The 20,831-nt window shown below is 39.0% G+C and overlaps 2 protein-coding genes across 3 annotated transcripts in view; one reads left to right on the forward strand and one right to left on the reverse strand.

The window, feature by feature from the left end:
• Nucleotides 1-242: 242 nt before the first annotated feature.
• Nucleotides 243-10,129, forward strand: LOC127787362 (uncharacterized). The gene is made up of 2 exons (XM_052315370.1): nucleotides 243-705; nucleotides 9,629-10,129. Exons 1-2 carry the CDS (start codon nucleotides 513-515, stop codon nucleotides 9,841-9,843), a joined length of 408 nt encoding a protein of 135 aa, XP_052171330.1. The 5' UTR covers nucleotides 243-512; the 3' UTR covers nucleotides 9,844-10,129.
• Nucleotides 10,130-10,407: 278 nt separating this feature from the next.
• LOC127787361 (acyl-CoA hydrolase 2-like) overlaps nucleotides 10,408-20,831 on the reverse strand; it is a 28,390-nt gene continuing 17,966 nt past the window's right edge. The window contains exons 12-17 of one of the 2 annotated variants that reach the window (XM_052315369.1): nucleotides 15,776-15,880; nucleotides 15,586-15,642; nucleotides 13,113-13,214; nucleotides 11,097-11,145; nucleotides 10,919-10,987; nucleotides 10,408-10,784 (exon numbers count right to left, since the gene is read on the reverse strand). In XM_052315369.1, the coding sequence (XP_052171329.1) occupies nucleotides 10,701-10,784; nucleotides 10,919-10,987; nucleotides 11,097-11,145; nucleotides 13,113-13,214; nucleotides 15,586-15,642; nucleotides 15,776-15,880 (466 nt within the window). In that variant the 3' untranslated portion in view covers nucleotides 10,408-10,700. The remainder of the gene's footprint in view (nucleotides 10,785-10,918; nucleotides 10,988-11,096; nucleotides 11,146-13,112; nucleotides 13,215-15,585; nucleotides 15,643-15,775; nucleotides 15,881-20,831) is intronic. The other variant, XR_008020147.1, reaches the window with a different exon arrangement.

Below are 20,831 nucleotides of genomic sequence, written 5' to 3' on the forward strand. Positions count from 1 at the left end.
TTAAATAAATAATGGTCAAATCTGACAAAGTGGCTATTTCATGTAATTAGTTTGTTTGAAAGTACATAAACGTTTTTTTTTTAAAAATGGGATAAAAACGAATTTTACATTTAAATAGTGATTATTTTTTGCCATTTCCACAAAAAAAAACCATGCAAAAGGCTTCTCTGCATCATAACTACTAATATGGTACAATTGCGTTCGATGCAAACCAGAGACCAGAGAGTGAAGGAGAAGTCGGAGCGAGACAGAGAGAGGGAGAGAAAGTGAAGGGTATAACAGTCAATTTAGCCTGTCAATTCTAAAATGCGCCGCAAAATTTCAAAGGGGGGTGCGCAGCGGACACAAAATTGCCGCTTGGTTCAAATTAATTACACGAAAGGCTCGTTCGTTGCGAATTCGAACCTTCAAATTGAAAACCCTAGAAAACCCCTCTATCCCTCCCTTCATCTCTCCTCGGATAGCCGCAGAATTAATTTCAGAACCACCGAGAATTGAAGCTGCGCCTGAAAATGGCGAACCAAATCCGCAGCCTCGGATCCGAAGAAGAAGATGAAGTCGAGAAGCTGGAGGCAGATGTGAACCAAATGGCACAGAAGATACTAGAGTTCAGAACCACTCTACCAAGTCGGATCAAGAACGCTCTCTCTTCGGATCTCGTTGCTCAGAGGCCCGTCGCCCCGACGACGCATATCAATTGTCAAGGTACATTACTGAGTATTCATTTATGTGTGTTGGCTTTGTCTGTCATGTAATCATCCACGTGCCTCCCGCATTGGATCTCCCCGTACCCGTTTGTTTTATCCTCCAAGCATGATCATCTGCATACGAATTAGTTTGTATTAGTTGGATACTTTCTGATAATAGCTCCTCTCCTTCAATGGACCGACCATACAATTTTTTGCACATCCCATTGATCAGGTGTAGAGAGCCATGGTGGGGAAGCTATACGCCATGAAAGGCCCTCGATTTAAAAAAAAAAAAAAAAAAAAATTAAAGAGTGAGAGATCCTCTTTTGTCTACAAAACTAAGGAATAAGAAAGATTCCCTCTGAATTACGAGCTACGCCATGAAGCCCTCCACTTGCTCTCTCTGCAAATGCCCACACTAGGCAATCCAGAATGACAACCCAAGTATACTTGACCTTGGTGCTAGAACCTTAAAGCTCTAGCATAGATGCTTGCATCACTCAGTTTATCTGAATAATCAAGGATATAAGTCCCCAGACCTCTGTGTAGCTGCAGCGCAGTGAGGTAAAGGTGATTGACAAACTTGTTAATCTTACACATGCTGTACTAGCCCGTCATCTGTACTAGCCCGTCACTCCACTAGATGACAATACAACCAAAAAGTCATTTAACTGGTGTTTGTTCTTTGCATACCATTCCGTTGGGTATGCATCAGTTGTTGATCATTAAGAGTGCCATGCAAAGTATCCACGGGAAAGGATCCTCTCTTGTACCTAGGAGGATCTATTGTAATAAGTACAAAGTAAGGGAGGCAAGTGTAATTACTAGAACTCTTTACAATTGAATGCGGTAACGATAGCTATTCTATTTGGTGCCAACCATTGGGAATCGAGTATATAAACTCGGCCCAAGGCCATTTGTAGGCATCAAACATTTGAATTGATTCTTAATTCAATTTCTCCCTCTAATTCTCTAATCCTCTCCCTCCCAATTCTTCTCTATTATTCTTCTCTTCACTCTCTGAATTCCCGCCTAAATTCTCATATTCAGGGAGAAACCTTGTCGGATCCAAGGGATACAACAATTGGTATCAGAGCAATCACTCTTGGCTTTCAAAGAATTGAGGAAATCAGCAATGGCGGATGGTACTCGCATGAAGCATATGGAGCTACAACTCTAGCAAGTGTCGACTACGGTGGTGGATGTACAAACTCGAGTTGGATCCATGGAGGACTCGTTGGGATCGGTGATCAATTGGAGATTGGAGGAGGTAACAGATTGATTGCGCGGAGATATGCAAAACCAAATTAGAGAAGAGATGAGAGACCAAAGCAATATGTTGCGTGATCAGATGCAACAGTATATGCTTATGTTCTTGAGTCAAGCTCAAGTGAGGCTATCACCGGACTTTCCCCCGAGAGGAAAATCGGATCCGATCTTGCCAGGAGTCGGTACGAGCCAGAAGGTGGTTGGCTTGTCAGAGGTGGAGGGTGATCTGGTAATATTGGGATATAATGGAATGGAGAGGACCGGAGACTGAAGTGAATTCTACCCCTTCCAAATTTCCCCTTCTGAAATTAGAATTACCGGTGTTTGATGAGACGAAGCCTTGCTGGTGGTTACGTTAGTGCGAGAAATTGTTTGGGATACATTGAGTGGCTGAGGACTAGAAGATCAACCTAGCGGTGGCCTATTTGAACGATGTAGGAGATGTGTGGTACCAAGGTTGGTCATGGGTGAGGGAAGATTGTAATTGGGAGGAGTTTGTCAAGGGGATATGTGAAAGATTTGGAGAGAAGAGAACCATGGATATCGTGGAAGAATTCAACAAGATAAAATAGAACGGGTCGGTGCAAGAGTACCAACTCCAGTTCAAGGAGTTGAAGTCTCTAATGTTGAGCTGCAATCCCTATCTGATCGAAGATTACTTCGTGTCGAGTTTTTTGAGCGATTTGAATAAGGAGCAAGGTCAGCAGTAAAGATGACCAGGCCACGAACGATACAAGAAGCAGTGGAGAGTGCTCTGCTTCAGGAGATGAATGTGGAAGCGATGATGAAGGTGTAGAGGAGCCAGGCGAGGGGATATGGATTCGTTCCAACCCCCAACGATGGGAAGAGGGCCAATAAGAGAGACGTACAGAATGGGGCCAATACCAAAGTTACTAGCATTGCCACCACCAATTAACGTGATGCAGCAAGGAGGAAGGGTGATGGAGTCGAAGAGACCTTCGGGATTATGTTACAAATGCGGGGATAAGTACTACCCTGGGCATCGTTGTGGCAGACAATTGCTATTGTTGGAAGGAGGAGAATTGGAGAAAGATGCAGGGGAGGAAACTCTCTTGGCTAGAGAGGAAGGCGAAGAGGAAGACAATGGCACCATTTCTCTCCATGCTACAAAGGGAATGGCTAGCACCAAGATAATTAAGGTGGAAGGGAAGGTACTAGAGGGATCCCTCATGGTGTTGATCAACAGTGTGAGCACACATAGCTTCATTGACAAAGGAACCGTAAGGAAGATGAAGTGTGAGTTATCCAACACTCAACCACTAGCGGTGACAGTGGCTAATGGGAATTGAGTGTTGAGTAAATCGGCATGTTTGGGGTTTTGTTGGACAATGCAAGGGGAATCATTTGAAGCTGATCTTAGATTACTTAAATTGGGAGGCTGCCAAATAGTTTTGGGAGTAGACTGGATGAGGGAGGTCAATCTCATCAGCTTTGATTTTAACAAAATGGAGGTTATGTTGGCCCCGGGGGGGGGGGGGGGGGGGGACAAGAGATTTACGTTACAAGGAAGTGTGGAAACGGGGGTGTGCAAGTTGATTAGAGGAAAAAAATTGCACAAGTTACTTAAGTGCAAGATAGCCCAGGTGGCACAACTCTTTACAATTGAGGCCTATGATGATCAGGAAGAATAGGGAGGTCAATGTCTGATGGCCAACAATATCCCAACCACCACACAATGGAAGGTACATGAATTGTCTTCTCTTGATGCACTACTTATTGAGTTTAGGGACTTGTTTGCAAAACCTAATTGCCTACCCCCTAAGAGACCCTTTGATCACACAATTCCCCTACAGCCAAATACAGAACCAGTCAATATACGATCGTATAGGTACCCTCCTAAACTGAAAACTGAGATTGAAACCTTGGTTAAAGAAATGCTGGACCAATCCTTGATCCGTCCCAACAGAAGCCCTTTTGCATCCCCCGTCCTTTTAGTTAAGAAAAAAGATGGAACCTGGTGTTTTTGCATTGATTATCGCTAACTTAACATCATCACCATTAAAAATAAATTCCCTATTCCTATCATTGAAGACCTACTCGATGAACTAACCCATGCCTCAGTGTTTTCTAAGCTTGACCTAAGGTCCGGATATCACCAAATACGGATGAACCCCACTGACATTCCTAAGATCGCTTTTAAAACTCACCATGGGTATTATGAATTCACTGTAATGTCTTTCGGTTTAACCAATGCACTTGCAACTTTCCAAACTCTTACGAATCATATCTTTGAACCCTACCTTCGCAAATTCGTGTTGGTATTCTTTGATGATATTTTGATCTACAGTCCCTCTTTCATCAAACACTTAGAACACCTTAGAATTGCATTCCAAGTCCTTATGCTCAATCGGTTGTGCATCAAAAAGTCCAAATGTGTCTTTGCTCATACGCAGGTGGAGTATCTGGGATATGTGATCTCTAGTGCTGGAGTTAGAATTGATCCCAAGAAGATATCGACTATGTTATCATGGCCTAGACTAGGGAATGTCATATCATTGAGGGGATTCTTGAGATTGACTGGCTATTATAAGCGGTTCGTAAGGAATTATGGAGTAATAAGCAAGCCATTATCTGACCTATTGAAGAATGACAGCTTTAAGTGGGATGAAAGGGCAGAAGCTGCATTTGGGAACCTTAAACATGTCATGAGTGAGGTTCCTATACTTGGCATCCTTGACATCAACAAACCATTTACCTTAGAGACGAATGCGAGTGGAACAGGAGTGGGGGCTGTTCTATCTCAAGATGGCTGACCTTTAGCTTTTATGAGCCAAGCCTTGGCCCCAAGGGCTAAGCACGTATGATAAAGAATTATTGGTAGTTCTCATGGCATTTGAAAAATGGAGGCATTTCTTGGAGGTTGGACAGTTCATCATAAGAACTAACCACGAAAGCCTTAAGTTTCTGACTCGCCAGAAGTTGAACACTAATTTGCAAAGAAAGGGGATGGGGAAGTTGATGGGGTTGGATTTTATGATTCAGTATAAAAGGGGAAGAGAGAACGTGGTCGTAGATGCATTATCCTGATGCCATGAGGAAGGGCATTGCGCAGCTACTTCAGTGTTGATACTCGATTGGTACCAAGAAGTCACAACCAGTTATGATAAAGGGTCATGGACAAGGGAATTAATGGAACAACTGAACATAGACAGTAATAGCAAGCCAGGATACACCATCAATAATGGCCTGATTCGATACCGGGGACGGCTGGTGATAGGAGATTGCGAGACACTAAAGGGAAGGATACTTCAAACTATGCACGACTCACCCCTAGGAAGACATTTGGGAATTCAAAACACGTATAGAAAAGTGAAGCAAGTATTCTTCTGGCCAGGATTAAAGAAATCAGTTATGGAGTACATACTAAAGTGTGACATTTGTAAAAGGTGCAAGCATGAATCAGTAGCTAAATCGGGTCTTCTACAACCACTGGAAGTACCTGACCAGGCCTGGGCTGACATTACAATGGACTTTATAGAAGGGCTACCATGATCAGAAAGGAAGAATTGTGTGCTAGTAGTGGTGGACCGATTGACTAAATACAACCACTTCCTTAGCTTGTCGCATCCATTCACGGCACAAGAAGTGGCCAGAGAGTTCTTGGATCATGTGGTGAAGTTGAACGGAGTACCTCATACTATAATATTAGACTGGGATAAAGTGTTTACTAGCCTATTTTGGCGAGAGTTGTTGAAATCATTGGGCTTTAAGCTTCTCATGTCAACAACATATCATCCCAAGACAGATGGCTAATCGGAGGGAGTCAACCAGTCCTTGGAGGCCTATCTCAGGTGTTTCTGTTTTGCATAGCCTAAGGGATGGAACAAATGGTTGTCCCTAGTGCAATGATGGTATAATTTCAACCACTATCGCTCTATTGGGATGACACCATTTGAGGCCTTATATGGGTACAAGCCCCATTTAGTATGGATGATCAGGGAGCCAACCTCCGTGGAAGATGTGGATACATACCTACAACACCAGCAAGACATCCTACAAACTCTAAAAATTGAGTTGGCTAAGGCACAAAACCAGACAAAGCAGATGGCAGATAAAAGGAGGAGTGAGAAGGAGTTTGAGGTAAGAGAAGATTCAGAAGAAGTATACATCAAACTCAGCCAACCCCAACTCAAGTCCATATCGAAGCAACTAGTGACTAAGCTAAGTCCAAAATTCTTCGAACCCTATTCCATTATAGCAAAGGTTGGACCAGTAGCTTCTAGATTGTAGCTACCAGAAGGAAGCCAAATCCACCCCGTGTTCCATGTGTCCTTTCTCAGAAAAGCTACCAAAACTCAAATAGTTAGCCAACCCCTACCAGTGCCTCTAAGAGAGCAAGAGCCAGCAACCAACCTAGTGGCCATCTTAGACAAGAGGGTGATCTTTCAACAAGGGGCCCCTATCACTCCAGTGCTAGTGTAATGATCTACATTACACCCCGACAACAGTACTTGGGAATATCTTCTAGAATTTCTCCACTAGTTCCCTAATGCTGCCAACCTGCTTTCCATTCTTGAGGACAAGAATTAGCTCAAGGGGAGGGGAGTTGTCGTGTACCTATGAGGATCTATTGTAATAAGTACAAAGTAAGGGAGGCAAGTGTAATTACTATAACTCTTTACAATTGAATGTGGTAACGACCGCTATTCTGTTTGGCGCCAACCGCTAGGAACCGAGTATATAAACTCAGCCCAAGGCCATTCGTAGACATCGAACATTTGAATGGATTCTTAATTCAATTTCTCCCTCTTAATTCTTCTCTATTCTTCTTCCCTCCACTCTCTAAATTCCCGCCTAAACTCTCCTATTAAGGGAGAAACCCTGTCGGATCCAAGGGATACGACAGATCCTTTGCTTGATGAGTGCCAATGCCATTTATCCTCCTAGTTCAGTGGGAGGATGTCCATTAAGCATGCCAAAGAACAAAATCAGGGAGTCAAGTTCCTAGTCTAGAGGATTTTGTACAAATTCTGAGGGCCACTCATCTCCATCTTAGCCATCGAGAAAGTTCCACCACCCTTCACCGCCTTATCTCTATTCAATTGAATTTACAACCGTGTGTTAATATGACTGACCCTATAGACCAACTACCGTAGGCACACATGTGCTTTTCTATGCCAACTTTCCTCCAAAACTGATGCCTCTCTAGTGCAGACCTCCACAGCCTCTTTCCCATGAGTGCATAGAGTCGTATTGAAAACCTCAAATTCTTTAATGCTTCGTCCCTTACTAGCTAGGGGCAGTACACATGTTTCCCAGCTAGTGGTAAATCCTTCATTCAAACCACCTTGGCTTGCATAGAATTTTTTTTTTTTTTTGGCTACATCTCTAATGTGTTAACGCCAAAGTAGGACTTAGAAAGGAGAGAAAGCGTGCAAGTAAGAGAATAGACACAATTCCTCTAATGAGGCAGAGCCTAACTCCCTTCAAAAGAGATTTTGTGAGAGTTAAAACTCTCATCAAATTGTCGACTACATTGGCCAAATCATATTAGCATTAAAGGAGCTGGCAAGTGGATGGCCAAACAAGAGGTTGCTAAATATCAACTCATGTTCAATTTGGGTTATTTTCCCAAATTGACCCCTTTTTTCTCTTATTTAGACAGTAGAGTCATCTGGAAACTTCATCTGGCGTTATGTATGTTTTGGTAGTTGTATTATGTTGTTGACATATTCATAAGTTATTATGTATATTCATTTGAATTGTATTTACACTATCCATAACAAATTAAATACAATGTATAAGACGAAAAATATGTGCATTGCAATCTGTTTGAACACCGCACTAAACTTCATGTGGAACTTCCATGTCTCGTTGTAAATGTGCAATTGTTTTCTCAATCAAATCTTTTATTGGTTTGCGGATTTGTATTTGGATTTCCTATAAACCCTTTTATTGTTATTTTGTTCCTTAATTATTGTTGATTCCCTTGTCATTCTAGACAGTAAAGACCCCACGTCTTTCAAGATATGTATTGTAAACCTACCATAACATCTTTCAAGTCATTTAGATGGTCTTAAAAATGTGTGATGATCTTTTCTGTGCAACTGCCGGCACTTGCCCTTTTGTAAATGTAGTTTTTTTCCTCATGTCCTTTTTAGAAGTAGGGATGCAAATGAGCGAGCCATTTGTGAGTGGCTTGGTGTTTGGCTTAACAAAAGATAGTTCAAGTTTGTTCGTTAGGGTAAACGAGTAGAGTTTGAGTCTAACTTTAAAACTCGATTTATAAACGAACTGAGTTTGAGCTCAATAAAAGTCGACTTATTAAAACTCGCGAACATGTTCTATTAGAGACTCATGAATATTAATAGGCTTGATTATAAGTTCGTGAACAAACTCATTTATAAATTCATTTATTTTTTATAAATATATTATTTAATATAAAGTTATCAAACTTTAAATTATTATAATAATATAATTAATTTGAATTTGTTTAAAATCAATATATATTAATTTAATCATTTAATATAATATAATATATGTATATATAATAAAACAAAATAATTAGGTTTAAGTAAAATAATAGATTCTGGTAAACCTGAGTTTGAGCTCATTAGCAGGTGCCCGAGCTGGAGCCTGGAGCCTAGAAGTTGGCTGAGCTCAGGCTCGGCTCGGCTCGATTCTATTGCAACCCTATTTAGAAGTAGGTGATGATTATTAGTATTATGGCTCTAATTCGAAGCAAGTAAGAGGATTAGTTAACACTCATTTATTTGATAAGGAAAGTTGGTTGAGCTTTGGAGGAAAAAATGGTAGAAAGCTTGTTAAATATAAATGTTCATGGAGTAGACCATAACACCATATCCTATTCAAATTTTGCGATGGATGAAGAAGCTTGCTTTAAATATGGACTTGGTTATTGCTTCATATTGGAACTTAGCTCCAATGCTTCATTGGTTTGTGAACTGAACTAGCATAGATGCATAGTTGCACAATTATTGCTGCTATGTGGTCGGTGTGTGGTTTATCCATTCCGCTGTAAAACGAAGTAAATAATTGGTCATAGAATATGATGTTTGCCTAAAGTGGAAAATTTGAAATAACATACAAGTAGTTTGAATTGGTAATGTAGTGTTGTTTCTGAAATTGTTGCGGGGTTGATTGAACTTGGTGCTGGTTAACTTTATGCTGCCCGCATCAGGATTGGTGATTGATGAGAATGATGGTAAAAAGGAATAAAACTTTATACCTATAGTGGTGGCACTGCAGTCTTTCCTAGAAGTGATTCATGCATGGTGTCTATTTTTTCAAAAATGAACTTCCTTGGAAACTAAGCCAAACCAAACTAAACTTATTGGTAGAAAAACTTTTTCTTACATTATAGTATCAAATACAAGATTTTGGCTACTGTTTCCTACTCTAAAGCTAGAAAGTGCCATGGTACTGGTGCAGCTGCTATCTGATCTGGGCTTCTGTTTCTTGAGTTTCAGTTGATACTGTTAGTTTCATGAAGAAAGGGAAATACTCTCTTGTAGAAACAAAAAGACACTAATGGCTTGTTTTCTTCAGTGGAATAAGCTTAATCCAACATACCATCCAGATGTACCTGCTTTTCAGGAATTCTCCAGCTCTCCTTGTGCCATTTTGCGTCTATTATTACCCTCAACGTGTAAATGACTAACCGTTCCTGTTATTTTACATAAATGCAGAAGCACCCACTCAATCAGGTAAAGAGCCCTCACCAGTAGAACAAGATCAAGACACCGCTGAGAAAGCACAATTGCTTAAACAAAAGATCTCGAATAATTTCTCCACCATGCCTGTCCTTATTGAAAGGATGAAACGATGCATCTCGCGATTTGAGAGCCTAGAATCATGTAATGGCTCCATCCATCCTTCTTTTAAAAGGAAAAGGAAGGGTTAACTCGGTTCGTGAACATAATTTGCTAGACTTGTGTGCTATTCTTCCTAGAAAATATATTGTGTTGTGGATCAAGGCTTCAATCTGATTGTGTGATCCATCCATCCAGCTTCTGGAGCAAGGGTCTGACTCTAGCAGGATCACAAGTTCCCGAAATCAAATCTGCAGTAGTGTACTGTAATTACTTAAAACTGTATTGTCTAGGTGTGTAACATAATGTCATGTTGATAGCAACCTGTGATACATTCTCTCTGATGAAATATCAAGGCTGTTCATCTTAGATGGCTAACTGTGTGCCCTAATAATTGGAATGAATGATTGAGGGTGATTAATGACTAATGAGAGCTGTACTCTGTTATTTTCTTGCCCAAATGAGATCATGTTAGATGGAAAGCAACCATGGTAACCATCAAGGATACCTCAATTCCAGAGGGTGAAGAATTCACCTATGAAAATGAGCGATTTGGCAAGAAAAGATGCATTGTTTTTATTGCTAAAATATCTTCAGAAAAAGCATCTATCCCTGTAGCAGCAGTATACATCAAGGAGAAACACACAGATAACTAGTTCCAATTCAACCGATGATTATTCATGATTTTGAAATTTAATTAAATCCCATACAATATGACAAGCATTTTGTTCAGACTTCCATCAAGGAACAAGTGACATGTGACTAAATGACTCGTACATAAGTAGCGTCTAAATGATTTATTTGGGCAATTTATGATTGTTGAAACTGTGATACATAATACAAGGGTAACGAATAAAAATGAATACCCTGGAGCAGAATACTGGGAGCCCGAAAGTATTGAAACGGATCACCAGACTAGTGTGATTTTGATGATCTCCAGTATATTTAACTAAAGCTTTGAAGGTGGGAGAGCAGAAATGGGTGGTGGTTTCGCCTTCCTTACTACGCCTTCTTGAGTCAATGATACGACAAGCTGGCCATCGCAGACAGATCACAAATCATTATTGGAGGAGCAAAATTTAACACATTCAGGGTGCAAGGCAAGGCTATCTCAACACATTCTGGGTACAAGGCAAGGCTATCAAGTTAAGTTCATGTTTTATTTACCTTTCCCTTCCTGTCGAACATCTGGCCAGAACTAAAGCCCCGAGCGTTGTATGCAGTAGGACTCACTATCTGCATAAAAAAACATGGCAAAAAAAAAAAAAAAAATTGCCACACCACTTACAAAACCAAAACAAAATTGGAATGCAGAAACAAAATTGGAATGCTTTTTGGTACCCACCACGTACAATAACCAGTCATCAGCTCTAAATGGCCTGTGAAACCACATTCTGAGGAAGCAGAAGGACAAAACAGGAGGACATATCAAGGAATGTCATTTTCCATTAGACTAAGAAAGACGTGCTGCAACTTTTCAGTTTTATTCTAAAACTTTCACCCGTGTGGTAGACACCATTAAGGATGTGTTGAAGTTGTATATGGGAAAAACATCCAGTTGAATGTAGAAACAGTAGACATTTAATTAGAACTTAACAACGAAGGAAATTGCTTGCCAGTCGCAATGGATTCCTAGTCAGATTTGCGTCTAATATTTTCAAATTACAGGTCAAAGAAATTGCTGAAGAACAGATTTAATGATCAAAGAGATTCGTGATATGGGAATCAAACTGAGCCATGGTCAAGTGCATTGAAACCAAAAGTTAACCACCTTAGTCAATTACCAAACCACATTTATGTCTTTTTCCATCATCTAGTCTTGTCCCACACCCTCAAATAGCTTTGGCACAACAATATTGCTTCTTGTTCAACAAGAAGGCAAACATTTTCTATTAATGACAAGAAAATGAACAAAGGAGAGCACGTGAAAACAATAATTTTGGTTTGGGTGTCAAGCTCCTCTATGGACAACTTTCCATAATTGTGTTATAAATAAAACTCAAAGAAGGAAAGCATTCTACTTATGGTGTCAAACCCATCTGGAAAATTATTTCTCAGGCTTTTCCAGGCTAATTAGTTGGTTAATTTGAAGATGTGAATATATATAACTTCATTGAACAGTTACAGTCATTATAAAAAAAATCATGCAGTCAAGGTAGCTTGGCAATTAAGGATTTCAAGACTGGAATCTACTCAAGCTTAATCCATTCGGCCAAAATGGTTTTGCAGGAAACATCAGTCCCGACCATCATTAGAGAATAAAGTCAGCAGTAAACGTTTGCACTATACCTATCCAGTAAAAAAAGTAGTATTTATCCCTACTGAACAAGGCATAATAAGCATGTATTATCATAGATATCTGCTAGTAAGCGAAAACTCAAAGTTTCGATATGCACTCAATAATTAAGCACTTGAGAAGTGAATAAATTATGGGAAAGTCAAGAGAAATGTACTTCATCTCCTATCATGGAAAAAAGTTCTAAAGCTATTGATAGATATACTAACACGGAGTCAAACTAGAAGTCAAGTACTTGAGATTGAATAGAATTTGGCAACTGAATAAATGTCCCAAGAAAATGAACTAGAAAAATACAGGACTTAATATTCTATATGAGTTGACTAGGTATATGAGGAATCACCATCAAGCTGGCCTACTGGAGGAAAAACCTGATTAAGAACTCTTTAGTTTGTCTAAAAATCTAAGCCTAGATGTAAAAATTGAATTATAAACCTGTATTTCTTATCCAATCTTTTCTTTTAGGGTCAGCCTGATTTAGATTCAACTACAGTAAGCTCCTGAAATGTACAAGTTGCACACGATGTAATTACTTAAACTATTCAAAACCTCAAATTTCTTTCTCAATAAAGGCGGTTAACAGAGGAGCACCAAAGAGCAAGATGAATTATACCATCAATGCTCCACGTATCATTTGAGTGTCAGGGGTAACCTGGATGGGTTACTAAACTGGAGCTCAAAAAGGTGAACCTTCCAATACAGTTGCTCCCATGTTAGTTGTAAACTTGAAACTTCTTTACATTTTTGAAAGGCTCAACTTTAAACAATTTTTTGCTGTAACGAGGACTATAATATCAAAATGAAAAGTCCATTTCATATCATACTCCAATTACGTCAAGTCATCAACACTTAAATATCAAACCATGCAGTCTAAAAACAGGCTCCACCCAGTTTTACACTCTTATACCACAATCAAATCCTTGTCCCCAAAGGGTGGGCCTGATAAAGACCAGGCTGATTGGGCCCTAGAATTAATTTCCTAGTAACTAAAATTATTCCAGATACAATAAATATTTGGTAATTTGCACCATACTATCATACTGCAAAAGAACACCTTTTACTTACGAGTGATCCAAACTGACACTAGTTGCTTTTAAACCCTTCTTGCGGTGAGGATTCAAACTCACAGATATAAATATTAGATCTGAAGCAAATGCGGCTACACATCTGCAATTAAACATGGGAAAAATAATTAACACATAAAAAATAGGATCCATATCATTAAAGCGAACAACCGCTTCACAGATGCTTGTCAACATAATTCGTTACAAAATTTTTTCTAGATTTATTTTTGATAGTTTTTCCTGGCTCAAATTTTAACAAAAACTTTGTGCTGTGGCATATGTAGTGATGGGTAGTGTAGTCTTGTTGCTTGTAAATGATTCTAGAACTCCTATCAGCAAAGCTCACATCTACAAAGCGCGAACTCTTGGTTTCATAGTGTAGCTTAGGTCAAGAACACCAAAATTTGGACAGACATGGATGTGTTTGTGTCCAAATGTGTCATATTGCTAATAAACTTTTCTAGAATTAGGCATGCTTTAAACGCTCATGGAAGAAATGTACATCACTTAGCTACACATATGAAAGACATCACTAAGAATAACTTCTTGGCAGTCAATAGTTGCTAACACATGGAAGACATCATAGCTTAAAAAATGGAAAATAGGAAATTGCAGAAAATGGAAAATAGGAAATTGCAGTTATTAATTTCTATTTTTAGACTTTAATTTAAATTAAGTCCAAAATAAAAAATTCCGATGTGTTGAGGAATAAAGCATTCTAACATGGACGTGGGGACTTTTTATTGGCACTTATTTCCAACACATGGATGCTGACAACTTCATACAATCAAATATAATATTTTGCCATTTGCCTTGATAAGTGCACAATCAGATAATTGAAATGTAAAAAGGAAACCATTGTACTTTTTTCAGGTGTATATTTGTTAAGTGTATGCAATTCCTTTGTGTGTGTCTATTTCTTTAAAACCAAAAATTACATCTATCTTCTTTCAAGTTTTTGACCAATACATTCCCCCTCTTGAAGTTGTGGAACAATTGCTGTATCTTTTTTTACCATTTAAAAGAGAACATTACACCTACCCGTCTTTGGTTTTTGACTAGTACCCTCCCCCCCTCCTTGTGATTGTGGAACAATTGGCACTCTATCACAGTTATTCAGTTAGTGGAAGAAATGGCATTTGTTTAGATGACAAATTTAACCTTAGCTTTAACATGATTTTACCAGGTTCTTACACTCTCTCTCCTCCTTTTCTTCACTGACAAAAACCTACCTCATCTACCTAATTATTATTTCTCTCCCCTTCCTCAACTGAATATCCCCTCTCTCGCCCTTGTCTACCGTTTTCTCTCTCTTCCCCATTTCCACCAATACAGAACCAAGTATATCCTCACTCTAGTCAGGGGCCAAGCCACATCCAATCCTCATCCACATACCAAAGGCCCATCCTCCAAACACAGATCAGAAAGACAGAAACTCATGATTGCAACCTGCCACACTAATCCTTTTCCCACCAATGCTTTCCCTTCTCTGTCCACTTAGGCTAGTTACCACCAAATGCCAACTTCCCATACCTAACAGACCACAATGCAGCTGATGAAATCATTAGAAGCATAAAAATGTTTATACTGTATGTCTGATTAAAAGCCATCTCAAACCTATACAGCTCATACCATGACCACCACTACACCAGCCAGCATAAGTCATAACCATTATGACCACCTAACATCCACCTCAGAAATGACCCATAATCAAAAAGGCTATTCTTGTTTCCTTCATCATATGGAATATGGAGAAGAAAATATAAAAAAAGGGGGGAGAAATGTTGCTCAACAGTATACAAAAGGTGGATTTTTTTTTTGGCCTCCAATACTGTAGGATATTTTTCCAAAAGAAGATGTGGGAGGTAGATGTAATTTAACCTATTTGAAAAATGTATGTCAGGCTATCACTACGTGTTGTAGCCGACCCCACTAGTGAGATTAAGGCTTGATATGTTATATATATTGTAGGCTATCAATGCAACTTGGGTTAATATTGACCAATTCTTGAAGGAAAGTTCATAAAGAGACACTTTTAGGTTCAAAAGTTGAGTCAAGGTAGCCTTGAGGTCTGGTTCAACAAAACTCAACATACCATGCGCTCTATGTGTATCTTTAAGATAATTCACATATCAAAATAAGAACAAGGCTCGAATAACAAACAAAAGGACCATCAGTACATGGATAATTTGTAAGATAGATGATTAATTACATTTATTTATCAGAAAATAATTAATATATACATCTTTTTGTATGTAAGGATGGAACCAAAGTTCCTGGAAAGCCATCTTAAACATATTATATCTAGGTATATAACAGAAACCATGCATCATTTTGGAAAGAACCAACCATTCCTGAAGATGTATCATATACAAGAATGAAATTATACATGAGCTTTAGGTTAATCCTGCTCAACTTTCCTCCATGCAAATACAACTGAACATACAGCTAAACAATTGAAAAGCAGTTAATACCTATGCAAAGCCTGGTCATCTGAAAGTTTTCCTTTTGCTCTAAACCAAAACCTTAATCTGCAACAAGAATTTGGCGCCTTCAATAAGTAATAACCGTCAATGAGTAAGTATATACAACCACCCTAGAATCACCTACATATCTATGTCATCAGAAGAAAATTCATATATGACAGATAGAACTAGAGTTAACCTTGCAGGAGATTTAGTTTGAGCAGTAGAATTATTAGGCTCACAAAATCTTATCTCTATGGGCCATGGTATGAACTTTGTAGTGGCGACCTTGTTCCTGTAAGTTCTGTTACAAATAATTGTCAGTCTTCACCAGCCTTGAGGAGCAAAATGAAGGGCATCTGTTATCTCAAACTACTGAGATGAACAATGCATTTAATTTGAATACACTTTGATAGGAATCAGAACATTTGACAGCACAATGATAGCAAAATCTACAAGATGGGGAAAAGAAAAGGAGAAAAAGAGAAAATAAACATTACTGATACAGAAGAAAAAATGGCGCCAATTCATACAGCTAGAAATATCGATGTCTGCTCTTGTAGATACAATAGCAATATAACATTTTATTCTTTTCTTTTTCTTTTCTCCTGTTCCCTATTCCTCCAAATGAAGAAGAGAGTACAAAACTATTCTGTTACACATGTTCTTTGAAAGAGCATAAACTTATGTAGCTATAGATACAATTTTGTAGGTATTCTCAATTTGGTCCAATGCATTAGACATGCATCGCATCCACTAGCACCCGAGATGCTATGCTTGCTCCTAGACGTGTATTAGACATGCTTTCAGAAAATGAAAGAGAGACCTTTTGCTTGATGTAATATAAATTTGACAAACTTGAATAATATTGACTCATTAAGGACTATATTGATCAAGTTATATGCCTGCTTTTGGTTCTGTTGTTTAGTCAGGTGAGAAGGACATTAATTATTGTAATTCCCTCTTAACTTTTTATTATATCTGTTGGAGATCGAGATTAAGTAGAAGAAACCGAGATAAGAAGCATTCGAATAGAAGGATAATTTGCAATTATCAGGTTATCAAGAAGCGAAAAAATAGGAGATAAGAAGATGAGTTCAACTTAAGATATTGTATACTATTTATCTGTAAATTAGTAGCTTGATTAGATATTGTATTGCTTATCTCTAGGAGTAAAAGTCGTAGGTCATGAGCTGTATTTATATGGTGTTCAATCAATGCAAACATGGAGTTTTGATTGATTTCATTCTTCCTCAAATATACAGTTGTTTATTTTTCTGTTCATGGTATCAGAGCAAGGTTCTTTCTAGCCGAGACTTCCGATATTATGGCTTCTTCTGATCCCCATAATGCAGTTCATACAACTGTAGGATCCTCTTTTGTCCCAAACTCTCAACTAGGAGCAAACCCAGCCCCTGCAATCCCGGTTACCTCTTTATCAGCCGGCAACCATACCCTCCAGATTACTCAACACTGGTTGAATGGAAGGAATTTTTGAGAATAGTACCAGTCCGTTATGCTGGTTATCAAAGGCAAGGGGAAGTTTGGCTACCTATCAGGAGATGTACTCACTCTAGCAAAGGATACAGCCGATTACCAGAGATGGGAGGCGAAAAACTCTATCATCATGGCCTGGCTTATCAATTCGGTGGAACCCAAAATTGGCCGGACATACCTCTTCTACAAGACTGCTAAAGAGGTATAGGATGCAGTTCAAGAAATTTATTTTGATCTTGAAAATACAACTCAGTGTTTTGAGATTAGATCAGCCATTAGAAACACTAAGCAAAGTACTCTCAGTATCACTGATTACTATAACACCTTGATGGAGTTATGGCAAGAGATGAATCATTTCTATGATCCGAAGTGGGATCGCTCCACAAATAGTCTGAAATACAGCAAGATGCTGGAAAAAGAGAGGATATTTGATTTCCTCCAAGGCCTAAATGCTGATCTAGATGAGGTTAGAGGCCGGCTTCTTGGTGCTAAACCTCTCCCATCACTACGAGAAGTGTTTTCTGAGGTGAGAAGAGAGGAGAGCAGGAAATGTGTTATGCTTTAGAATATGGTTGATTCAAATACAACTTCTGCACTTACCACAACAAAAAGGGAGGAGTCTTATAGAGAAAAACAATGGTGTGACCATTGTAATAGACCCTACCACACTAGGGATACTTGCTGGAAGTTGCATGGAAAGCCAACAAACTGGAAACTGAAGGGCAAGAGAGAAAGACAAAAACCAGCCTATATCTCAGCTGCTACCCCTACTGCTGACGAAGGTATCAACTTTAATCTAACCACTGAACAAGTGGATTTTTGCAGAAACTTTTGAGTAACTCGCCCATTACAAAGAAGTACGAGACACCAGCCACTAACCCCATTGCATCTGTTGCTCAAAAAGGTAACTTACTATACTCTTTAGTAACTAAGAGAGTTAAGGGAAGTGGCTGGGTTGTAGACACAGGTGCATCGGATCATATGATTGGGTCTACAACCACCTTTGATAAATTTCAGATCAGTAATAAGGAGCTAAAAGTGTTAATGGCAGACGACACTATGACTTTGTTAGGGGTAAAGGGGACATAAAAGTATCTGGTTTGCAATTAAAATTTGCTCTCTATGTGCCTAATTTGAAGTGCAACTTGCTGTCAGTTAGCAAATTGACTAAAGATATGGACTGTATTGTGATCTTCTTCTCTTCTCATTGTATTTTTTAGGATTGGTCTTCTGGAAAGATGATTGGCAGTGCTGAGGAGAGGGATGGACTCTATTGGGTTTCCAATGATATGGCTTCTCCTAAGGATCAACTACCACATAAGTGTCTTTCTTTTATAGTTAGCTCTACTTCTGAAATTTTATTGTGGCATAAACGCCTTGGACATCCTAGTTTTTCTTACTTAAGACATTTGTATCCCAACTTATTCATCAATAAAGAGAAGTTAGTGCTTCAATGTGAACATTGCATTCTTTCTAAGCAAACACATAGCACTTATGCTTCTCACTCCCACACACCATCAAAACCCTTTTACCTTATACACAGTGACATATGGGGACCAGCTAGAGTTCCTAGCTTGTCCGAGGCTCGATGGTTTGTTATCTTTATTGATGATCATACTAGGATGTGTTAGGCATACCTTATGAAGGAAAAATCATAAGTATGTGCTATTTTCCAGAATTTCCACAAGATGGTTCTTAATGTTTTTCAGTCCCCTATTTGCATCCTAAGAACCGACAATGCCCAAGAATATTTTTCCTACCCATTTACCCAATATCTTACAACTCATGGAATTTTTCATCAAAGTATCTGTCCATACACCCCTCAACAAAATGGTGTGGCGGAGAGAAAGAATTGCCACTTACTTGAGGTTGCCCATTCCTTAATGTTCACTAGTTCTATGCCTAATAGATATTGGGGAAAATCTATCCTAACAGCTTCTTATTTGGTAAACAGGCTGCCTTCTAAAGTACACAATTTTCAGACCCCTTTGCATATCTTGCTGAGCATTTTTCCTAATTCTCGGATCCTAAATTCTCCCTCCAAAAGTGTTTGGTTGCAGTGTTTATGTTCGTAATATTACACCTAACCATCATAAACTTGAACCAAAGGCCATTAAGTGTGTTTTTCTTGGGTATTCTCCCACTCAAAAAGGGTATAAATGCTATTCACCCACATCACAAAAGTTTTTTGTCTCTTGTGATGTGACTTTTGCTGAGCATGAATCCTATTACCCAAGTGGAACCACATGGACAGCAACACCAAGTGATGAAGACCATTGGGATCCTACAATTTCCATGCCTATATCCCTTCCATCCTCTGTCTCATTCCCTTCAGAAACTGATCAAACTGAATCAGCTACAAAAGAGCAGCCCATACCTGTTGAACCTGACCTATCCTTATCTGAAAAACCTATCACCCAACCAGTTGAACATGTGGATACTAATCCTGAAAGAGAAGCTAATTCAGAAAAACCTGTAAAAGTTTACTCCCCACGACAAAAGGGTCCTCAACTCGGCCAATCATTAGAGCTGAATGTGACATGGATATTCCAATTGCCATCCGAAAAGGGGTAAGATCGTGTGTTAAATACCCTATTTCTAATTACTTGACATACTCTAGTCTATAGGATCTAGTCTGTCTCCTACATTCAAGGCCTTTACAACTACAATGGATGAAGTTGTTGTCCCACGAAATATCCAAGAAGCACTAACAGAACCCAAGTGGAGAAAGGCTGTTATGGAAGAAATGAGGGCTCTAGTTGGTAACAATACATGGCAGATTGTTGATCATCCAAAAGATAAAAAGATTGTTGGGTGTAGGTGGGTCTTTATAGTTAAATACCGATCAAATAGAAGCATAGATCGATATAAAGCAAGGCTGGTTGCTCAAGGATACTCTCAAACCTACGAGATAGACTGTGAAGAAACATTTGCACCGTTAACAAAGTTAAATTCCATAAGAATTTTATTATTTGTTGTTGTTAACCTTGATTGGGAGTTGTTTCAGCTAGATATAAAAAATGCATTCCTAAATGGAGAGTTGGAGGAAGGAGAAAACAAGGGCAAGGTATGTAAGTTGAACCGATCACTCTATGGATTGAAGCAATCCCCAAGAGCATGGTTCAAGAAATTTTACAACTCTTATTAAGTTCGGGTACAAACAAGGAGAGGCTGACCACACATTGATCACCAAACATGCAAACAATGGAAAAATGGTTGTTTTAATTGTGTATGTTGATGATATTATCCTTGCAGGCGATGATACTCAAGCAATAACAGAAGTTAAACGAAGACTTAGAGAGGAATTTGAAGTCAGGGATTTGGGGACTATGAAGTACTTTATCGAAATGGAGGTAGCAAGGAGCAAAGAAGGCATTTTAATCACTCAAAGAAAGTATACTCTTGACCTTTTAAGGGAGACCGGAATGCTGGGAAGCAAACCAACTTACACTCCCCTTGAAAGGAACTGGAAGTATGGCATAACTGACAGTGACCCTCTTGTTGATAAGGGAAGGTATCAAAGGCTAGTTGGAAGATTGATCTACCTATCCCTAACCCAACCGGATATTGCCTATGCTGCGAGTATTGTGAGCCAATTTATGCACTCACCTACTCAACAACATATGAATGCAGTCTATCATGTATTGAGGTACTTGAAAGGAACACTAGGTAAGGGGTTGTTGTTTAAGAAGACTGATAATAGAGGAGCTGAAGGTTTTGCAGATGCTGACTGGGCATGATCCATAATGGATAGCCGA

This window comes from Diospyros lotus, chromosome 12 (assembly GCF_014633365.1).
Source record: "Diospyros lotus cultivar Yz01 chromosome 12, ASM1463336v1, whole genome shotgun sequence".
Classification (NCBI taxonomy): Eukaryota; Viridiplantae; Streptophyta; class Magnoliopsida; order Ericales; family Ebenaceae; genus Diospyros; species Diospyros lotus.